This window comes from Pseudorasbora parva, chromosome 25 (assembly GCF_024679245.1).
Source record: "Pseudorasbora parva isolate DD20220531a chromosome 25, ASM2467924v1, whole genome shotgun sequence".
Lineage (NCBI taxonomy): Eukaryota > Metazoa > Chordata > Actinopteri > Cypriniformes > Gobionidae > Pseudorasbora > Pseudorasbora parva.
This window is the reverse complement of record NC_090196.1, coordinates 815,510-836,604: the sequence shown is the minus strand read 5'-3', so window position 1 is coordinate 836,604 and position 21,095 is coordinate 815,510. Positions and strand designations below refer to the sequence as shown.

General features: G+C 40.2%; 1 protein-coding gene across 1 annotated transcript in view; it reads left to right on the top strand.

Annotated features, from left to right (window-relative positions):
* Positions 1-20,665, top strand: part of LOC137064736 (anoctamin-1) — a 54,539-nt gene extending 33,874 nt beyond the window's left edge. The window contains exons 13-25 of the mRNA XM_067436227.1: positions 3,172-3,254; positions 3,826-3,897; positions 6,155-6,229; positions 11,574-11,775; positions 11,873-11,984; positions 14,056-14,113; positions 14,188-14,288; positions 14,387-14,529; positions 14,708-14,860; positions 15,117-15,169; positions 17,056-17,240; positions 17,310-17,415; positions 18,960-20,665. Coding sequence (XP_067292328.1) covers positions 3,172-3,254; positions 3,826-3,897; positions 6,155-6,229; positions 11,574-11,775; positions 11,873-11,984; positions 14,056-14,113; positions 14,188-14,288; positions 14,387-14,529; positions 14,708-14,860; positions 15,117-15,169; positions 17,056-17,240; positions 17,310-17,415; positions 18,960-19,184 — 1,568 coding nt within the window. The 3' untranslated portion in view covers positions 19,185-20,665. The remainder of the gene's footprint in view (positions 1-3,171; positions 3,255-3,825; positions 3,898-6,154; positions 6,230-11,573; positions 11,776-11,872; positions 11,985-14,055; positions 14,114-14,187; positions 14,289-14,386; positions 14,530-14,707; positions 14,861-15,116; positions 15,170-17,055; positions 17,241-17,309; positions 17,416-18,959) is intronic.
* The last annotated feature ends 430 nt before the right edge of the window (positions 20,666-21,095 follow it).

The window sequence follows — 21,095 nt, the reverse complement described above, 5'->3', positions numbered from 1 at the left end:
GTAAGCATATTGTGTAGTTGTGTGTTTTATTTGTGATGATGCAGTGAAACGCCAAATTGTGCTATTTTTATGATTTATCACAGTTTTTTATGTAGTTCAGATTCAATAATATGTTGAGTTTCTATTTCTTAAACTAATTTCCTTCATCGTATCAACAATTTTTTTAATTTCAATGAACTCAAATTTTAAGGCAACCAGGTAGCTTACTTTTTTTTAAGTTAAACCAACTAATTTTACAGTGCCGTAAATGCATTAATATGTAAATAGCATATACACACACACACACACACAAGCACACAGCTGTTTAAGGATTAGTTCAAAATGTCCTGATAGTTTCCTCAGCCCAACGCCATCCCAGTTCATGTCTTTCTGTCTTCAGTGGAGTAATGAAGGTTTTTGAGGAAAACATTCTGGGATTTTCCTCCATATAATCAGAGGAAGAGCTTCAGAGACTCTGATGATCCAGAGGAATAGAGTCTGATCCACACAAACCAGCACACATTATCAACACTAACACACATTTATATAGTTTTTAACCTCTAATCCTCCTCCTGCGCTGCTCCACGGGCTGCGTCATCACGTCGGAAAGCTCACGCTGGACATGGCTGACTGATGCACTAGTTGTCTTTATTCAGATGCAGACGTACCGTTGTGTATTTTACCTTTCGTTGTGTTGGTATTGGAAACTCTCAGCCTTCGTTCATTTTTATTTCTGACGATCTGCCAAGGCACTATATTCATCCATTTTATAACTTCATGATATAGTATAAGCTAAATTAAGCCATAATCATGAAACATGTTCTGTTTGACTTCGTTGTGAACACAGTTTAGATCAATACTTGATCAAGCAATATTCAGAAACGGCTCAGATATTGTTTTTCTGAAGTTTTAATGATTATTATGAAGTTTTATTAGATTCTAAAAAACAATAAATTACTAAAACAAGGATGAATGATATTTGAGAGGTAACATGTCCTATTCTTACCAATAGTAATACAATAATTTAATATACAATTTAATAATAGGGCTAAATAAAATGGCTCTTGCACCCGGCGCAAATCTAAAATGGGTTGGTCTGAAGTAGCTTCATTATTCATAGGTGTGGTTTGGGCGTAACGTGAATAAACCAATCAGAGCGTCATCCAACATTCCCTTTAAAAGCAGCTGCGCAAGTTCCATTATGGATCGCTATTATTATGGCGTATTTACCAGGTGCACGCCAGGAGCGGTTCACAGCCGACGAGACTGATGTTCTTGAAGAGCAGTGAAAGACAGAGGAGTTGTGTTGTATGGGGATGGAGAAACACACCCAAAATAGCGTCGGTTAAACAGTTTTTTCAGTTTTTAAGTCGATTTCTTTTTTCCTGGTTCTTGACGGACAAACCAGTTTGTCAGATGTCCTTATATACATATATGTCTTGCCACTATTGGGCAAACAGGTCTGATCCTTAATTACTACAATTGAATAATTTGTCAGCTAGATTTATGCCTATTGTTTCACATCTTCGTGGCACACCACTATGATTTCTGTCATCTCATGCGTTAATATTTTTTTAGTGTAACAGTTTATGATTTGCAAAAATAACTTGCATCTGTGTAGATTACATGAGCAAAGTGTATTTTGTGTTGTGCATGCTATACATAATGGTCAAGCATGCGCCCTTAAAATAGCAGAATGAACAACGCGCAACGCGCCGCTGACTTTAGACCAGGTTTTTTCTGGTCAGTGGCGCAATTGTTTAATGGAACAGCAAAATAGCCCCAGGGATTGTTTGCGCCGGAACACGCCTCCTCTTTTGCGCTGAACCGCCCAGGGAGCGCAAGTTCATTCACTAGTTTAGCGACGTGCTTCTGTGGAGGGAAAAGCACGCTTTGCGCGGGTGCAAAATAGGAATGACACATGCGGCGGTGTACAAAGTCAATTGCGCTGGGGGCAAGATAGGGCCCTTAGAGTGCCTTACAGAGAACCGCTGCGGTAATGGGAGCGACGCCACACGCGGACACTATAGGCTAATTCTGCCATGTGACTCTCGAACAAAACTCTTTCCAAACTAATTTTTGCGACATTTTAAATATCGTAATAGAGTTTATGCGCTAAAGTTAAACGGAAAAAGATTGTAAAAAAAATCAATAGCCATAATTTCCCTCAGTGATATCGGTAAACATATGTATGCGCAAAACCAAACCCTTGGATGGACACCTGGCTCATAACAGCTAAAATAAAGAGTAACCCTCAAAGCGTGTGTGTGTACTGATGATGTTATAACAGGGACACGCTAACCCTTTCCCCGCCACTGACCGCCATTCCCAGCTATCCATCTGTTCACGGTTTAAATAACATTACACTGCAAAAAATGCTCTTCTTACTCAGTATTTTTGTCTTGTTTTGAGTAAAAACATCTAAAAATTCTTAAAACAAGAAGATTTTACTAGACAAGCAAAAGTAATTGTCTTGTTTTGGGGAAAAATAACTCAAAATGAAGAGAGATTTTGCTTAAAATAAGATAAATAATCTGCCTACGGGGTGAGAAAAATAATCTTAATCCAAACAGAAGACCCGATTATTTCTCTCACCCCATTGGCAGATTATTTATCTTATTTTAGGCAGAAACTCTCTTCATTATGAGTTGAGTTGCAGTTTGAGTGGCATTGCAGCTCCTCTTCTGTCAGGTGCGGCCTGGAGTCCGTTTGCCTTTGTGTTTGCTGGAGAGTCCCGAGCTGAACGGACTGTGTTTAAACTGAGCGTCTCTGCTGTGTTTCATCATCTGTGTGTGGCTTCTCTGCTCAGTGTCGTGAGCTGAGGGATTTGGACAGGAAGTCGTGACTTGGGCTCTGTTTGCAGGGCAGAAGTTCACACACCAGATTTACTGCGCTTCCATCTGTTTGGAAGAGAGACATGCCAGCTGTTGAACACAAAGATACACGTATCAGCGCGGGTCTGAGGGAACACAGCACTGCCGCTTCAGCTCTCGGACAGAGATTCGATCACGTCAACGGCGGATTCAGCTGCTCTCATCTTTATTAGTCCCCTTCATAATCGAAACGTTAATATTTGATCATGATCGGCTACATTTAGCAGCAGTTCCTCAGGTGTGTGATGAGTTCATTTCCTGCTGTCGGTGTGATTAATGCCGGCGTGTGTGTGTGTGTGTGTGTGTGTGTGTGTTTCAGCGGCGTTCTTCATGGAGCACTGGAAGAGGAGACAGATGCGTCTCAACTATGAGTGGGATCTCACAGGCTTCGAGGACGAGGAGGTCTGATCACATGACCACACACACACACACACACACACACACACACACACACACACACACACACACACACGATCAGCTCATCTCTCTGGTCTGTCATTTAATGTTGTCATCCTCTTCTTCCCCCGCCGGGTGTGTAGGAAGCACTGAAGGTTTGAACATATTAAAATCTCTGACCTCTGACCCTTTATCCACCAATCACAGCCTCCCTCTCGAATCTTTCACAGGATCTCTAGCATGAGCACTCACCTGAAGAAAAGCCTTTCTTTCTTTCTTTCTTTCTTTCTTTCCTTCATTCTTTCTTTCTTTCTTTCTTTCTTTCTTTCTTTCTCTCTCTTTCTCTCTCTCTCTCTCTCTCTCTCTCTCTCTCTCTCTCTCTCTCTGTCTCTCTCTCTCTCTCTGTCTCTCTCTCTCTCTCTCTCTCTCTCTCTCTCTCTCTCTCTCTCTCTCTCTCTCTCTCTCTCTCTCTCTCTCTCTCTCTCTCTCTGTCTCTCTCTCTCTCTCTCTCTCTCTCTCTCTCTCTCTCTCTCTCTCTCTCTCTCTGGTCATATCTGTTGTCGTTTGTTCATGTCAGGATCACCCGCGAGCCGAATATGAGTTCAGAGTGATGCAGAAATCTCTGAGGAAGGATCACCAGTCCCAGAAGGTGATTTTGTATTGAATATGTTTGTGCTGCTCTAGTATTTCTGTGAAGCTGCTCTGAAACAGAATGTTCTGCCAAAATGAATTAAATTAAATGGCTTTATAGCCATCGATTACTGGACTAAAATAAGATATCTGGCCTTGCCAATCTCTCACATCCGAGAGTTTTAGTGTTGGCGACGCCAGGTATCTTACTGCACAGACTTCTGTTATCTGAAGGGTCTCAAAACATCAAAAACCGACATCGAGGCTTTATAACAGAAATCTGTGCAATATGGAAAATGTTATCAAAAATAATACAAAAAAAGGGTGACGATATATAAAGCCAACTTCTGCTACACAGTATTATCACAATAATGGCAGAAAGGGAGCGTTGCAGATCTGAAATAAATGAATAATTAGTCCTTCTGGTTTGACAAAAAAGTCTAAACTGGTTCCCACATTCGGTCAGATTTAGAAGAATTCCCGGAAATGGAGTGTCTAATTCCTTCCAGATGTAATGTGGAAGTGAGTCCAGTTAGCCGGTCAGAAAACAGGGGTCTAGTGTTCTTCTTCCACAAAAGCAAGATAACTTTCTTAGCTATTATTTTTTATCTTTAACAGCATTTACAAATAGTGATGTTAGGCCCTTAGCATTTGGAGAGTTAGAAAATACATTGTTCACATTTTTCAACATTTCCGTGTGTAATAATAAATGAACATGGTTCCTGACCTGAAGATATCTGAAGACATGAGAAGAGGGAAGGTCAAATCTCTTGCTGGATATGCATTATTAATATACAAATCTTCCATAATGAGAATTCCTTGCCATTCCCTAAAAGCTGTATCTGTGAGCGAGGGATTGAACACATGGTTATGAGCAGGGGCGTAGACATCTTTTCAGAAGAGAGGGGGACAGAAATGGTGTAATAACAGTTTTTGTTCATCATCATTAAGAATTAATCATCATTACTCCAGTCTTCAGTGTCTCTGATCATTCTCATATTAGGATGTGATGCTCAACACATTTATGATTATTATCAGTGTTGAAAAGTGTTGCTGCTCATGGTGCGGCTTCATTTTTGTGGAAACCACCACACCATTCAAACCTTTGTGGTAAAATTAAAAAAGAGAGAAATTATTATTTATCAGACATGCATTAAATTGATCATAAGTGATATTTTTAATATTACATAAGATAATTTATTAAATAAATGCAAATAATTGCTGTCCATTGAACTTTCTATTCATCAAAGAATCCTGAAAAAATTAAATGTATCGTAGTTTCCACAACATTTTTAGGCAGCACTGTTTTCAACATGTTTATGATAATAATCATAAATGTGTGTTGATTATGAAATCCTCATATGAGAATGATTAGTGAAGGATCACGTGTTATTGAAGTCTGGAGTAATGAGGATAAACTCAGCTTTCAGTTTCCATGTGAATACACTTGCCCGTGACTTTAAGAGGCGCGCGGTTAGAGAAAGATGTGTTTGGCGCCGCGCAGGTAACGCCGGTTCGAATCCCGCTCGGAGCGGGTCGACTAGGATCGCTGTGACCCAGTAAAAGTGCGGGGTACGAAAATACATTTTATTAAAAGTGCGGGGGACACGTCCCCCCCGTCCCCCGCGTAATCTACGCCCATGATTAAGTGTGTAATAATAAACTCACATAGTTCCTGACTTATCTGAAGAAATGAGAAGCGGGAAGGTCAAATCTCTTGCTGAATATGCATTATTTTTATTGATTTTTTGAATATGCATTATTAATATACAAATCTTCCATAATGAGAATTCCTTGCCATTCCCTAAAAGCTGTATCTGTGAGCGAGGGATTGAACACATGATTATGAGAGATAAAGAGAGTAAACAGGAAAGTACTTGGTGTATTGAAACATTTTCAAATCAAGACACATTTACTGGAGAAGAGAAATGACTGAATATATTTAGTCTTGTTTTATGAAATCTGTCTCAAAATGAAGTGAGTTTTTACTTTAATCAAGAGCAAATATCTGCCAGTGGTACCAGAAAAAACTAGTTTCCCTTTGAATTAAGTTTATTTTTCTGACCCGATTGGAAAATATTGTTTTAAACTTAAACATTTTTAATATTGATTCATAAAAGAAGGCTTCCTATCATCAGTAATTGTGCTTCTCCAGTAAATGTGTCTTGATGTAAGATTGTGTAGGCATTAGTGCTGGTAAACCAGACAGAAGCTCAGAGGAAGAAGCTGCTTTAGTTTGTGCTCTTCCTGACATCTCTTCATGTTTTCTTCTTTAGCCAGAGAAAGAGAAGCTGACATGTAAGGACCGCTTCCCCGCGTACATGACAAACCTCATCATGATGCTCTTAATGGTAAGCCTTATGTTTCAGATGAATCCACACATCCACGCCTCTGGGGAACACTTTACCATAAAGTCTTATTTGTTAACATTAGTTCATGCATTAGCTAACAGCATTTCTTAACCTTCATGTTATTAATAGAGTTGTGTTCATTCACTAATGCTGACTTAATGTTTGATAAAAAAAATTAATTTAGTTTTAGTACATGTTGAAAGATGAATAAATGCTGTAAAATCATTGTTAATTGTGCTAATGCCAATAAATGAAGCCTTAATGTAAAGTGTTACCCCATCAATATTCATATTCAACCCCGCATGTGAATATGAGTATTTAGTCATAAATACAGGTGATGAATTGTAACCCTCTGATGCATGGTGTCCACTAGAGATCTTTACCAACCATTTTAACCATCCAAACCACCACGGGTGATGACCTTTGACCCTTATCCATCGCTCTATATGACTGTCCTCTTTATATGTCGTTGTGTTCTTTATTTATGACAACATAAATTCAACATGGCTGACGAAAGTGCTGAAGCATCAACTGCCTCAGGAATATCAGCTTCTGTCTTTTATTCCAGGAGATCCAGACAGGTAAAATACACTTTTTAATAAGAATAAGATCTAAGGAACACTGGGTATTATTAATGTGTCTGTTGCTGTTTACGAAAAACACATCTGTGGTAGTGGGCACCATGCATCATGTACATCTGTTCACTGGGCATTTACTATATATACTAGCATTCAACAGTTTCAGGAATTAAGACTTGGATTTAGTAATATGACAGTAATATAATTACAGTGTTAAAAACATACAGTTATGACTGTAACCCTGGTTCCCTGAAAAGAGGATCGATACGCCATCTTAGTATTGACGCTATCATCAGTGTGAAGCGGTCAACACACGTCAATAATCATTGGCAGATGTTAGTCCGTGATGTAATATGAAGCGCCAGTGATTATTAAAGGGCGCCTGAGATACACGTCATCAACTCTTTTTCCTAAAGGAAACCATTCCCCTTCGTGCCACGGTCTCAGTCGTAACTTGAGATGTTCCTTTAAAAGTGAAACCGCGACGCTGCTTCTTGGTATTGACGCTATAGGAAACCAATACCCACTACACCATACTGAGGGAATGCCTGCCTCACTAGGCTGTGAATATGGACAAACATAGTGAGCATAGCATTCATTGACTACGGATTACCCAGCTGCAGTGGGTCAGATAGTGGTGCTGCTCACTAAGCCGATACACCCTGATACTAGGAAAGATCTCCAAGCTTCTCTGCTCTACATCAGAGGGACAGGCCTCTACATTACAAGACTGGCCTCAGCCCCATACGGCCCCAAGAGCACAGCTCCAATGGGAAAATACCCAACATAGCCCAAGCCATGCCAGGCACATTTCAGCAGTATTTGAGAAGACTTCACCTTTATTTATATAGCGCTTTTTACAATACAGATTATTTCAAAAGTAGCTTTACATTGATAACAGGAAAAAAATGCAACAAAATTTGTGTTGGCTGTACAGCCGCACCTTCCAGCTCAGTTCAGGTCTTATGTGGGGTCAATGAGGGCAGATCGGTAATATAGTAGAATATCTAAACTGAGAAGCCAAAAGCCAAAGGCGACAGTGGCGAGGAACCAAAACTCCATCAGGAGACCGAATGGAGAAAAAACCTTGGGAGAAACCAGGCTCAAACGAGGTGCCAGTTCTCCTCTGGCCGACGAACAAACAGTGTGTGATTATGATCCTGGCAAAATTACAGGTCAGAAATCATATTAAATCGGAATATTTAAAGTATTTGTCCATCTATGCCGACTGCAGTAAACCTCGGGATAAACAGAGAGACTAACATTAGCGTAGATGCCACTCTTTTTATGATGTAACGAGTACATCAGGTGTTATGGGAAGTGTTCCCGGTTCCGGCTGACCTAGATAATGCAGCCTAACAATCAGTCAATTGAATTGAATAATGAAAGTTAAAAATGTTCTGTGTGTATGCCATAGTAAAGAGATGTGTTTTTAGTCTAGATTTAAACTGACAGAGTGTGTCTGCTTCCCGAACAATGCTAGGAAGACTATTCCAGAGTTTAGGAGCTAAATAGGAAAATGATCGACCGCCTGCAGTTGATTTAGATATTCTAGGTATGATCAACTGGCCAGAGTTTAGAGACCGCAATAGACGTGATGGAGTATAATGTGTTAAGAGCTCGCTTAAGTACCGGGGAGCTAAACTATTTAGTGCTTTGTAAGTAATACGAATTCTATAACTGGTTACATTAGTAGGATCACCATTAATAATAACTTTAAAATCTGTGTTATTACTGCTGACTTCCAAGCATTCGGGAAATAACATTGTTTTACTGACAAATTAACCAGATGAGTAATGGGTGTACTTAGCCTGACCTGGTCATCCTCAGCTCTAGTCAGAATATGAGTCTGATGCTCATTGGGCTGTGATTATGGGGCGTGTTTCAACCCAACCAGGAAAGACCTCGATTGGACAGACCGACAACCAATCAGAGCAACGGAGCGACGCATAATGTTAGTTGTCAAATGTCAACAGAACTCAACGGCACTGTGTTACCAAGTCTGCTTTTTTTTCCTCGGGGTGAAACAATCACAATTATGTGATATATAGACCCAGGAATGCCAATTTTAGCAGCAACCTTGCCAACATAACACACATTTTACCCCCAAAAGCCATTTTTTTCCAGAGAACCCTCCTGAGAAGCTATTGTTTAGGGCTAGTAGTTGGCGGGTTTTGTTGTAAAAACTTGGCAACCCTGTCTGCACTCGCGCTGGAATAAACGATCTTTACCGGTGTTGTAAAAAAATAAAAATAAGGATACACAGAGTACTCTCCAACACGATCATCATTTCAGAGAGAAATAGTGAAGGTGATGCAGATACCAGGGTGTCCACGGGGTTTTAAAAAGTATTAAAAAGTGATAAATCAAAATTGTCAAATTTAAGGCCATTAAAAGTGTTAAATGTGGTCTCAGAGGTATTATTTTTTTCCAAATTAGGTATTATTTTTTCAGACTATCAGGTGTCCTATTCTGATTGAAACTATATCTGCGTTCGCGTTAGTTCGTTTAGATATGGGAACTCATACTCAGGAAAGGGAGCCAACTGAGAGCAGGACATAATGCCGTTTGTCAGATAACTCTCATCAGCCAGGGAAGGAATAGACACTTCTTGAAGACCCCAATGTATCTGAAGAAGAGCCGCTCATACCCTGCCTTGAGTCCAGGCTTTATACCTAAGACCTGCTATAGCTAGCACTTCATCTTTTCATTCATTTAGCATCAGTCCACAGTATGTGCCAGAGAAGGAGGTGCCTGATTCCCAACAGGTGAACTTCGCATACTTATTAATATTGCTGAACCAGGGCTATAATAGAGCACTCATCCAAAAACCAGAATGATTTGGGGAGGCAGGTAAATGAAGTATAGGGAATCTAAACTGCCCTACATAACTCTGTTCACCCCTAAGGGGTAGCCTTCAGCCCTCACGGACCCCCAGAGAGGGACATATCTCCTGAAAGCTGCTGTTTAAGACCCCAGCTCAGTAAACTTATCTACGACTACTCATCGGCAGACCGACATGGTCAGAGTTTGAGATCAAAGCATCAAGGAGAAAATTCTTACTGTGAATGCGTCCATTCGAACGCGATCTTACACGTGCTTACAAACAAGCGTATCCTGAAGACAAAAGAGCTGATGATGTCTAACTCAGGCACCCTTTTATACTCGCTGATTCTTGGAGACACCGCTCTCTGCAGCCTGTAGCTCGGTGATGTTGCTGGATCAGATCCAATACGGCGGATCGATCTCTGGGTTAACTTATAATGCGTATGCGCTGCTCTTAAGTGACATGCATTATCAATATTGTAGATGATGTTCTAACCTGTGTAGTAGTAGTACTGATAGTATTAAGTAATTATTAATCATCTTTTCATAAATGTGATGCTTAAGTTATCCTAGTTTCTCTTTACATGCATGCAAAACAGTTACAATTTAAATATATTCTGGTCATATTTGCTGTTGAGTTAAAGGAAAAATTAGTCAAGTAATTGTCTCTAATTTTAATCCTCAAGGTACAATGCAACACGTAAGGGCTAATGTCCACCCAACCGGTAGTTATCGCAGATTAAACCCCGACAGAGTGATCAGGAAGCGGAGGGGTCTTGCATCACTCTAAAGGGGTTTATGTAAGGGATAATGTACACAAATAGTGCTTTGGTACTACTAGTATCGTTAAATATTAAGGTGTGAGTTTTTACTGTATTTTTAATAAATCACTTAATAAAAAACTTGGTCAGCATAAAATACTTTTTCAAAAACATTTGAATGTTAGTGTGGTCACTTATTGTTGCCCACTGAAACCGGGATCTTAATTTATTTTTCAACATTGTAAACTGTTTATTCTCGAGTCTTACACACATTATTGTGTATGAGATGATCCAGATTTCAGATAGTCTTCCAACTAGTTTGCTTTAAATGAGGTTCCAGCTGTCTATTGAAAGTCTTTGATAAGTATTCCTATATTCCTATATACAGTTGTGTTCTTATCCTCAAATATGTCACACAGTTTGTTTTAGGCTGGTGGAAAGGGCAAACTTGGCAGGTTTGATTCCCAGCGTGTAGTCATAAGTTCTCCAGCAGAATGTCCAGGCATCTGCTGTTATCTCAAACTCACAACATATGGCAAGACAAGCAAAACACTGGCCCAGAATCATGACCTTATGGTCAAACACTGAAGCTTTTGAGACATCCCAAAAATACACATGAACAGAAATAGTTCAGTATAGCGAGGACTGGGCCAAGACGCCTCCAGCTTCTCAACACAATCTGATGGGCAGCTACACGAAGAGTCTCGCACACCCTGCTGACCGTTTCATTAATATCCTTTACCAGAGCTAATTATAACATTTAATAAAAACTACAACTGAAACTGAAAAAAATATACTAATAAAATGACAAAAGAACTGCAGAAATGGCTAAAAGTTCAATTAAAATTAAAAAAAGATTACATTGATAAAACTGCAATAAAAACTAAAACAATACTATTATAGAGATATGATATAACACGTATGCAGGATTGCAATGCTAAAGGAATTACATTACTGAAGGATTCATCTGTCAGTGGCTCTCATACAATCATTTATGTTTATGATATTGGAATTGACACATAATCAAAAGCAGAAGATTGTTTTAATTTAATAAAGCGTGCTCTTATATTATTGTTTGGCATTAATATGGTTTCATCCTGTGAGACTCAAAGCAACAACTAAAACAGATGCATGGTCTTAAAAACACGCTGAATGAAGTGCATCCTCACTGTTTTACAGATCGGTGTGACGTTTGCTATTGTGTTCGGTGTGATATTATACCGGATCTCCACCAAAGCCGCTCTGGCTATGAGCTCAAACCCCATGACCCGCTCCAACGTCAGGCTGACGGTTAAGACCACAGCGGCCATCATCAACCTGGTGGTCATCCTCATCCTGGATGAAGTGTACGGGGCCGTGGCACGCTGGCTCACCGTCCTCGGTCAGTCGCTTTGTGCTGAGTGCTGTTGATCTTTGGCATTTGACCTCTGTTGGTCATGTGTGTCTCTGTCTTATCATCTGTGTATTGGTCTTCTCAGAGGTTCCTAAAACAGACAAGAGCTTTGAAGAAAGGTTGATCTTCAAAACCTTCATCCTGAAGTTCGTGAATGCGTTCACTCCCATCATATACATCGCATTTTTCAGAGGCAGGTGGGTATTCGATATCCTATGGCCGCTTGTTTCCGCCACAAAATACAAATAAAAAGGTCATTGCAACTTTTATCTCAGAATTCGGACTTTTTTCTTGCAATTCCCATTTAATATCTTATAATTCTGAGTTTATACAGAGTTTATATATACATTTGTAATTTCAAGCAAAAGTCAGAATTGGAAATATAAACTTGGAATTGCAAGAAAAAAAGTCTAAATTGTTAGAAATTAAGTCAGAATTGAGAGATAAAGAAATAAAGTAAGTTTAGGTTTAGGTTTGTTTACGGCTTGACAAGGCAGGATATTACAGCACAAAACCCTGAAATGTGTCAAACATAACACATTCTCAGAAACAACCATTACACACCGAGTTTAAAACAAGCTGAAAATCCCCCAAAAATCACATCATTCTAACATTATATTATCATTAACTTCTGAGAGATATGATGGAAGGGTTGAAGTCGTAATACCTATTATCCGACAGGAACGTTTTGATCCCTCTCGAACTCATCAGAGAGATGTTTCGGTAATCCACCCCATACTGGACTCGTCAACTGGCTGTATCAAAGTCAAATATATTTGTGTTTAAACATCACTTGGTAGACCAGCTTTTTTAGCAACACAAAGATAATAGATTCTAGGACGTATTTTGAAGATCATGTACTTAATGTGGGCATCCCATGACAGATCGGACGAGATATGGACTCCAAGCAGTTTAAAGGATAAAACTCTACTAATCACATGTCCGGAAATAACAGGGCAAGAAGGACAGGGAATGTTCTGCTCATTCCTAGCACTGATGTCCACTGTCTTAGCTTCATTCATTGCCAAGGTAAATTCCTGTCCCCACTCCGACACTGAATCCAAGGGCTTCTGGTTTAGCCCAGGAAGAGATCCGTGCTCAGTGATTGTTAGATCATCGGCATATTTCAGGAATTATCGAAGGAGGCAGACGTGAATCCAAGCTGTTTATGCAGATGACAAAACGCAGGGGTGATAGAAGTCCCCCCGAGGAACACCAGCTGGAATTAAATAAGAGTTAGACACACAAGTGGCCCACTTCACCTTTTGCTCTCTGTTACTCAGATAGCTCCTTACAGTGAGCCAAAGGGGTCGTCCGACATTCAACTCAGCTAAAACATGAAGCAAATCCACATGTCCTGTTCCCAATCTAGATAGGAAGTCCCATCAATAAATGATCTCTTTGTGCATTTCTGAACTATTTTAAATGATCATTTTTTTTAAAAAAAACAAAAAAAAAACAAGGAGGTTGCAGAGTAGCTTTGAATCCATGACCTTAAAAGTGCCACCTACAGGTCTGCTGCCAGTGCAAGCTAGAAACTAGAACTAATTAAATGTGAGACAAACTTGGAACTGTGAGGGGAAAAAAGTCAGAATTGTGAGAAATAAAGTCAGAATTGTGGGATATAAATTTGGAATTGCTAGAAAAAAAGTAAAAATTGTTTGCTAGATATAAAGTCAGATTTGTGAGAAATAAAGTCAGAATTGTAAGAAAAATGTCAGAAGAACGGTAAGAAATTGAGTCATAATTGCTAGATATAAACTTAGAATTGTGTGAAAAAGTCCGTTTTAAGCTATTATTTTGGATCTGTGAGAAAGAAGTAAATTGCTAGATATAAAATTAAGAATTGTGAGAAATAAAGTCATAAGTATAAGCTATAAACTAGAACAAATTTAATTGTGAGAAATAGTCACAATTGAAAGAAAAAAAGACCGAATTGTGAGAAATTAAATCGGAATTACGAGAGATGAACTTGGAATTTCAAGACAAATGTCAGATTTGTATAAACTTGATATTGAGTATTAAGTTAGAATTGTAAGTTGTAAATTGCAAAGAAATAGTCAGAACTGTGAGATAAAAAGTTGCAATTACCGTACTATTGTTTTATTCCGTGGCAGAAACAAGCCTCCGTAATCTCCAGAGCAGTTTATCTCACGGTCTTTTTGACATGATGAGGCGAGCTGCATGTGCTTCCGTCTGCTGATTTATGGATTATTAAAGACTTGTGCTGCGTATGAGCCAGACTCTGACTGCCGTGTTTCCGCACAGACTCGGCGGGCGTCCAGGCAGTTATCTCTACGTGTTTGAGTCCTATCGCATGGAGGAGGTATAGATCATGACCCATCAGTTGTGTGATGAGTTTGATTGCGGCGGGTGAGTGACTTTGCTGTGTTTGATCAGTGCGCTCACGGCGGCTGCCTCATGGAGCTCTGCATTCAGCTCAGCATCACGATGCTGGGAAAACAGCTCATCCAGAACAACCTGTTTGAGATCGGCGTGCCGTGAGTACCACGCTAACACACACACTGTAACATCACGGCTTTACGGACATGCTGAACGTTTGGGTGCTGTGGTTCGGGTCCTGTTTGCTTTATTGCAGTAAACTGAAGAAGCTGATCAGATACATTAAATCCAAGAGGCGCTCTTTCCAGGAAGAGGAATATGAGAAGAAGTTGCAGCGTTACGAGACGGATTATTTCCTGGAGCCCTTTGCTGGCCTCACGCCCGAGTACATGGAGATGAGTGAGTATCAGACCACATGCACTCTTCACCACTTCTCTTTGGATCAGAATGGTGCGGTTCTTTTCTCAATCCTTATGAAGAACTGGTACGGGTCTCGTGAGCTTGTGATGAAGCTTCAGTGTGAGGAAGGCTTGTTTCTGGTGTCGCTGCTGTAATTATTGCTGTTCCGTTCCTGCAGTAATCCAGTTTGGCTTTGTGACTCTGTTTGTGGCATCTTTCCCGCTGGCGCCCCTGTTCGCCCTCCTCAACAACATCATTGAGATACGTCTGGATGCCAAGAAGTTTGTGGCAGAACTCAGAAGACCAGATGCAGCCAGAGGCAAAGACATCGGTCTGTATTTACACACTCACCTCTCACAATCATATAATTAAACTGTTCTGTCATCTGTGTCATCTCATTACCATTGGAACTTGACCTCCAGTTTGGAAAAAAAAAAACCGAATGGAATATTTATAGAATATAGATTATATTGTAGAGCTGGACTAGTCCTGCAAATCTTTACATAATATCAATAACTCCATTGGGTGTATTATAAGAGGTTCGCCTCAAAGATAAACTGATGGTGTTCTTCATGATGTCTTTACAGGAATCTGGTATAATATTCTCAGAGGAGTCGCAAAAGTTGCAGTTATTGTCAATGTAAGTGTGTCTGTGATCCTTCTAATGCTAGCGAATCTCATGTACCTGTGAATGGGGATATCACACCTCTTTTTCTGCAGCACTTTATATTCTTGAACAGTGCCGTTATAAAGACGTGTCTGCTAGATGGCGCTTGAATTACTTCTATTGGTCGGCACTGCAAATTCACATGTCGAACCCAACTTGATAATGTCTCAGCCAGTAATCTCTATTCAGACGATAACTGTTCCTCATGGGGACGCCTGTAAAAATAAATCTGTGAAATTGCACTGATCATGTAAAATTATTTCTTGGACAATTGATAAATTCATGTTTAATTGAACTGGGAAAATACACCGATCAGGCATAACATTATGAGCACTGACAGGTGAGGTGAATAACACTGATGATCTCTCCATCACGGCTCCTGTTAGTGGGTGGGATATATTAGACAGCAAGTGAACATTTAGTCCTCAGAGTTGATGTGTGTGAAGCAGGAGAAATGGGCAAGCGTAAGGATTTGAGCGAGTTTGGCCAGATTGTGACGGCTAGACGACTGGGTCAGAGCATCTCCAAAACTGCAGCTCTTGTGGGCTGTTCCCGGTCTGCAGTGGTCAGTATCTATCAAAAGTGCTCCAAGGAAGGACCAGTGGAGAACCGGCCACAGGGTCATGGGCGGCCAAGGCTCATTGATGACCGTGGGGAGCGAAGGCTGGCCCGTGGGGTCCGATCAAACAGACGAGCTACTGGAGCTCAAACTGCTCCAGAAGTTAATGCTGGTTCTGATAGAAAGCTGTCAGAATACACAGAGCAGCTCAGTTTGAGGCGTATGGACCAGTCAGGGGGACCTCTGACCCCTGACCCCGCCGAAAGCACCAACAGTGGCACGTGAGCATCAGAACTGGACCACGGAGCAATGGAAGAAGGTGGCCTGGTCTGAGGAATCACGTGTTCTTTTACATCACATGGATGGCCGGGTGTGTGTGTATCTGTGCTGAACAAACAATTCCAATCCATGGAGGCCCCACCTCACAACTTACAGGACTTAAAGGATCTGCTACTAACATTTTGGTGCCATATACCATAGCACACCTTCAGAGGTCTAGTGGAGTCCATGCCTCGACGGGTCAGGGGACCGACCAACACAATATTTGGTCATAATGTTATGCCTGGTCGGTGTATGATCATATGTATTATTTTATTATTTAACTATGGTTTGAAATAGTTTTCTTGCATTTCAAAAGGATGTCATGATTTAGACAGCATTAAATCACCTCCTGACCTTGGCGTTTGATTGTAATTCGCCTAGAAATGTTTATGAGGAGAAAAGCTGTAACATTCTGGATTCAGACGGCAATAAAATCACAGACTAACCCCTGTAAATGTTGAAGTCACCTTATGTCCCTATGAGAAACAATTACAACCCAAATATGGCTATAGTCCGTCAGGCAGGAGTCTTTACAGCGGTGGTCTCAAACACCACTCCTGGAGATTTTACCTCCAACCGGCTCCAACTCACCAATCTGGAGTCTGGTTTCTAGGGCTGCGTTTAACTCCAAACTCACAAACTTCCCTGAGCACTTCCCCTCGGGGGAATCCAAAACACCCAATCCAAAGTGCATCCAACTTCATCAGGTGGTCGAGGGAAGTTAATTTGGACAGTCCATCAACCCCTTGATTTTGACCGAGGGAGTGAGTCTACTGAACATGTACACTTCAGGCAGATCCATCACACATCACAGCAGGTCATGCTCAGTTTACCCCCACCCACACAACTCTAGTGTATGATACTCGAGTTATTTTGACATTTCACTGCGCATATACTGCCTTTTTCTTCTTTCATTATTACGCCCCCTTTGTGCAATTACGTGTCAAGAACTTCTTCTGACCCGTCATCTTTCCTGCAGGCGTTTGTGATCTCCTTCACTTCAGACTTCATTCCACGGCTGGTCTATCAGTACATGTACAGTCCAGACGGCTCGATGCACGGCTTTGTCAACCACACGCTGTCTTACTTTAATGTCAGTCACTTCCAGAACGGCACCGCCCCAGTGGAGCCGTTCCACCTGGGCTTCCTTGTGGACATCTGCAGGTACGGAGTGATCACGATTAGAACAGCTCCATTAACTCTCCACACATGTTTAATGATGTTCTCCTCCAGGTATAAAGACTACAGAGAGCCTCCGTGGTCTCCGACACCATACGAGATCTCGAAGGAGTTCTGGGCGGTGTTGGCAGCCAGACTAGCATTTGTCATTGTCTTTCAGGTGAGTGTCTAATATCTAAAGGCTACGGAAGAGGATTAGGGCCAAGCAAAAAAAAAAAAAAGCATCTCGAGATTAAAGTCATTATAATGCGAGATAAAACTCATTATATTTCGAGAAAAAAAGTCGAGATATAATCTCGAGAATAAACTCATTAAATATCGAGAATAAAGTCGTTCTGTTTCGAGAAAAATCTTGTTATATTTCGAGAAAAAAAGTCGAAATAAAATCTTGAGAATAACGCATTCGATCAGTGTTCATTGCATATCATACTGATAGAGGACATGGCAGAGTTGGATCACTCTGGCCCCGTCCACACGGAGACGCGTTTAGCTGTATACGTATACATTTTGTACCGTTTCAGCGTTTCGTCCACACGGACCCGGCGTTTTAGAAGCTTGCATCCGATATTTTTCGAAACCGGGTCCCAAAGCGGATAAATCTGAAAACGATCATCTTCCGTTTTCGTGTGTACAGCGAATCCGTATATTTTCTGAAACGGTGATGTCATCACACTACGTCCAGGATGGTGAAGAGTTACGGGATAAAGCTCTGGCACTGGGCATGCGCTCATCAATATCGCCTCATTTAATGACCGTATCTGCAGTACTGTAAGGGTGTGTTTAGGGTCGGGGTCGGTGTAGGCGTTAATAAAACACATCTGTTAAGTAGCAAATGTATTTATTGTTATTTTATCGTGATATTTTGCCTCACCTCCGACCTCTGCTATACCCCTTCTAGCCACAACTCTTCTTCTCCGTTTTTAGTGTATTTCTGTGGGAGAATTACAGCGCCACACACTGGCCTGGCATGCAAACTACATCGTTTTAGTCAGTTTTCTCAATCTTGTGTGGACGCAGATATTTCTTGAAATTAGGAAAAATAAAGATCGGATTGGGAAAGCGCTGGCTTCGTGTGGACGGGGCCTTAGTCAAGCTATATTTCAGACTTTCTTTCAGTAACAAAGAAATACTATCAACTTTAGCTAATTATGACAAAATTATATTAATGTCCTCTATCAGTATGTTATGCAATGAACACTGATCGAATGCGTTATTCTCAAGATTTTATTTCGACTTTTTTTCTCGAAATACAACGACTTTATTCTCAATATTTAATGAGTTTATTCTCAAGATTTTATTTTGACTTTTTTTCTCGAAATATAACGAGATTTTTCTCGAAACACAACGATTTTATTCTCAATATTTAATGAGTTTATTCTCGAGATTGTATCTCGACTTTTTTTCTCAAAATATAAAGATTTTTTTCTCGAAACAGAACGACTTTATTCTCAATATTTAATGAGTTTATTCTCAAGATTTTATTTAGACTTTTTTCTTGAAATTTAACGAGTTTAATCTCACATTATAATGACTTTAATCTCGAGATGCTTTTTTTTTTTTTGCTTGGCCCTAATCCTCTTCCGTAAAAGGCTCATCTGTCTTGAATGATTCCCAAAGGGAAAATAATTAGTCGCTCTAATCAGACAGAACACTTAAATTCTTAAATGAATGCTACATGGTGAACTTTGTGGTTTATTTGTGCAGAATGTGGTGATGTTGATGAGTGATGTTGTGGACTGGATCATCCCAGATATTCCCAAAGACATCAGCTTACAGATCCATAAGGAGAAGATCCTGATGATGGATCTGTTCATGAGGGAGGAGCAGGGAAAGACACGGACCTCGGGCCGCGTGACGAGTAAGGAGACGCGCCACAGTCCTCTAACGCGCTCACGCTCCGTATCACACACGCCCTGCAAAAACAACTGACGTCAGCGGCCTCAGAGTTCCTGTCCTTACATTCCACTGCCGTTAGGTCTACAGGAAAGACTCTCGCCAGTACACACTGCCTTTACCTTCACACTGTACAGTTCTCCACGCTGATATGTGTGCGCAACGCTTCCTTCTATCATATTCATTTCCCTCAGTTCTTCTCTTTCATGAATGTGCCAGAGCCCCCATCAACTTTACTAATGACATAAGGATGTGTTCTAAGGACGTTTTGTTCCCACTAAGGGTTTTGAGGATGTAATTAAAGATCAGATAGCTTTGACAGAACCATGCCACAACATTAGCCAAAGATCCCTGTTGGCTGGAAAAGTGCAAAGGCCCGAAACATGCAGGTGTGAACTAAAACATGTCTGGCTACGTGAGCTTGAGTTCGGGCATCATTGCGTCTGAGCGTGATTGATAATGCCGCAGGTTCTCAGCCGGCATCAGCGTAAAGCGGTTTACCTGCCTGTAATGTTCGAGGAGACCTGATGAAATAAACACACAGTAACTCCATCACCCCTTTGGCTCTTTAGAGTGATACCGAGATCAAATGGTACAGTATGTGCGGTACGAAACCTCACGCTTGCAGTGCGTTGGCCAATAATTAACGCTTACATACCCGAGTAAGTTTTGCTACTAATTGATTCTCCAAACAAACCATCACATTAAAACTAATTGAACCGCTTTTATACATCGATGAAATGCTTGAGAATAGGCATTTAAAACCTCAATCAAATTAACATTTGACCATTTTGACCATAAAAAGGGCTGCTAGATGTTATGATTGAAATGAGACATTTAATTCAGTTTATTGCAATAGTTCTGGTTGTTTTGTTTGCAGTTTTATGTGATTTGAAATTATCGCCCATCCTTAAATTATAACAAAGCCTAAATATGGGAGAAATCATAAGGATCTTTGGACAACTCTATAACTTTAATTTCAGTTATTAGAACAAACTGACGTAATAATGTAATCAGAGGTCGCCATGCATTTAGATCCTAGTCTGATACTTATGAATAATCATTTTAATTATTTATATTAGCTTTTGGAGTTTTGAAACGTCCACGCTTCTTTAAGTGGACCTCCTTTAATTCTTTCACTCTAATGTACCTCGATATTTCATGTTTTCACATTTGTTATATGATGGTATTTTTCTAATGCCTTTAATTCTTTTGTACATTTGATGCTTTTCATACTCGATGGTGCTTGATAGGATAGTCATTATCTGTGCATTGAGCAAGCATTAACTTTGTGGAACATTATTCACAGTTGTGTTCATAGAGTGTAACAGACTTGAAAACCATAAATTCCATGATAGGTTTTAGCTTTTATACAGAATCCTTCAAATAAATCACTTAGACTGTTAGATGTCTAAAGCATCTGTACACTGTCCTGAGATTTCTGGGTTTGATCCACATTTACTTTCTGCACCAAATGGATTGTACAGTAAAAGCAAACTCAGCTCGGCCTCACGAGAAACCATTTCTGTGCTGGTATATTTTTATGGTCTTAAATACCAAGCAGAACAATCATAATGTTTTTTTTTTAAGTATGATGTTTACTATTTACTGCCTTATATGTCTACTAAATGAACGCATATAAATGATATCTTCTGTGTTCATGCCTTAAACCGGAAACACAATGTTCTTCAGTGATTTGTGTAGCTGTGGACTGTAATGTAACACTAAAATGAAATAAAGTCTACTTCAGTTGTGAAGTTTGTAGAGCCGATGTTTGCACCATTCAGCATAGTTTGGCAGTTTTTGGTAATGTAGTTGTAATTGTATAATTTAATACAGCAAGTAAATCTGTATACAGTAGGTGGGTTGTAATCTCAGATTATCCATATGCCGGATAGCTGCAGTTTTGTTTAAAGGTGAACTATGTAGTATTTTTGCAGTAAAATA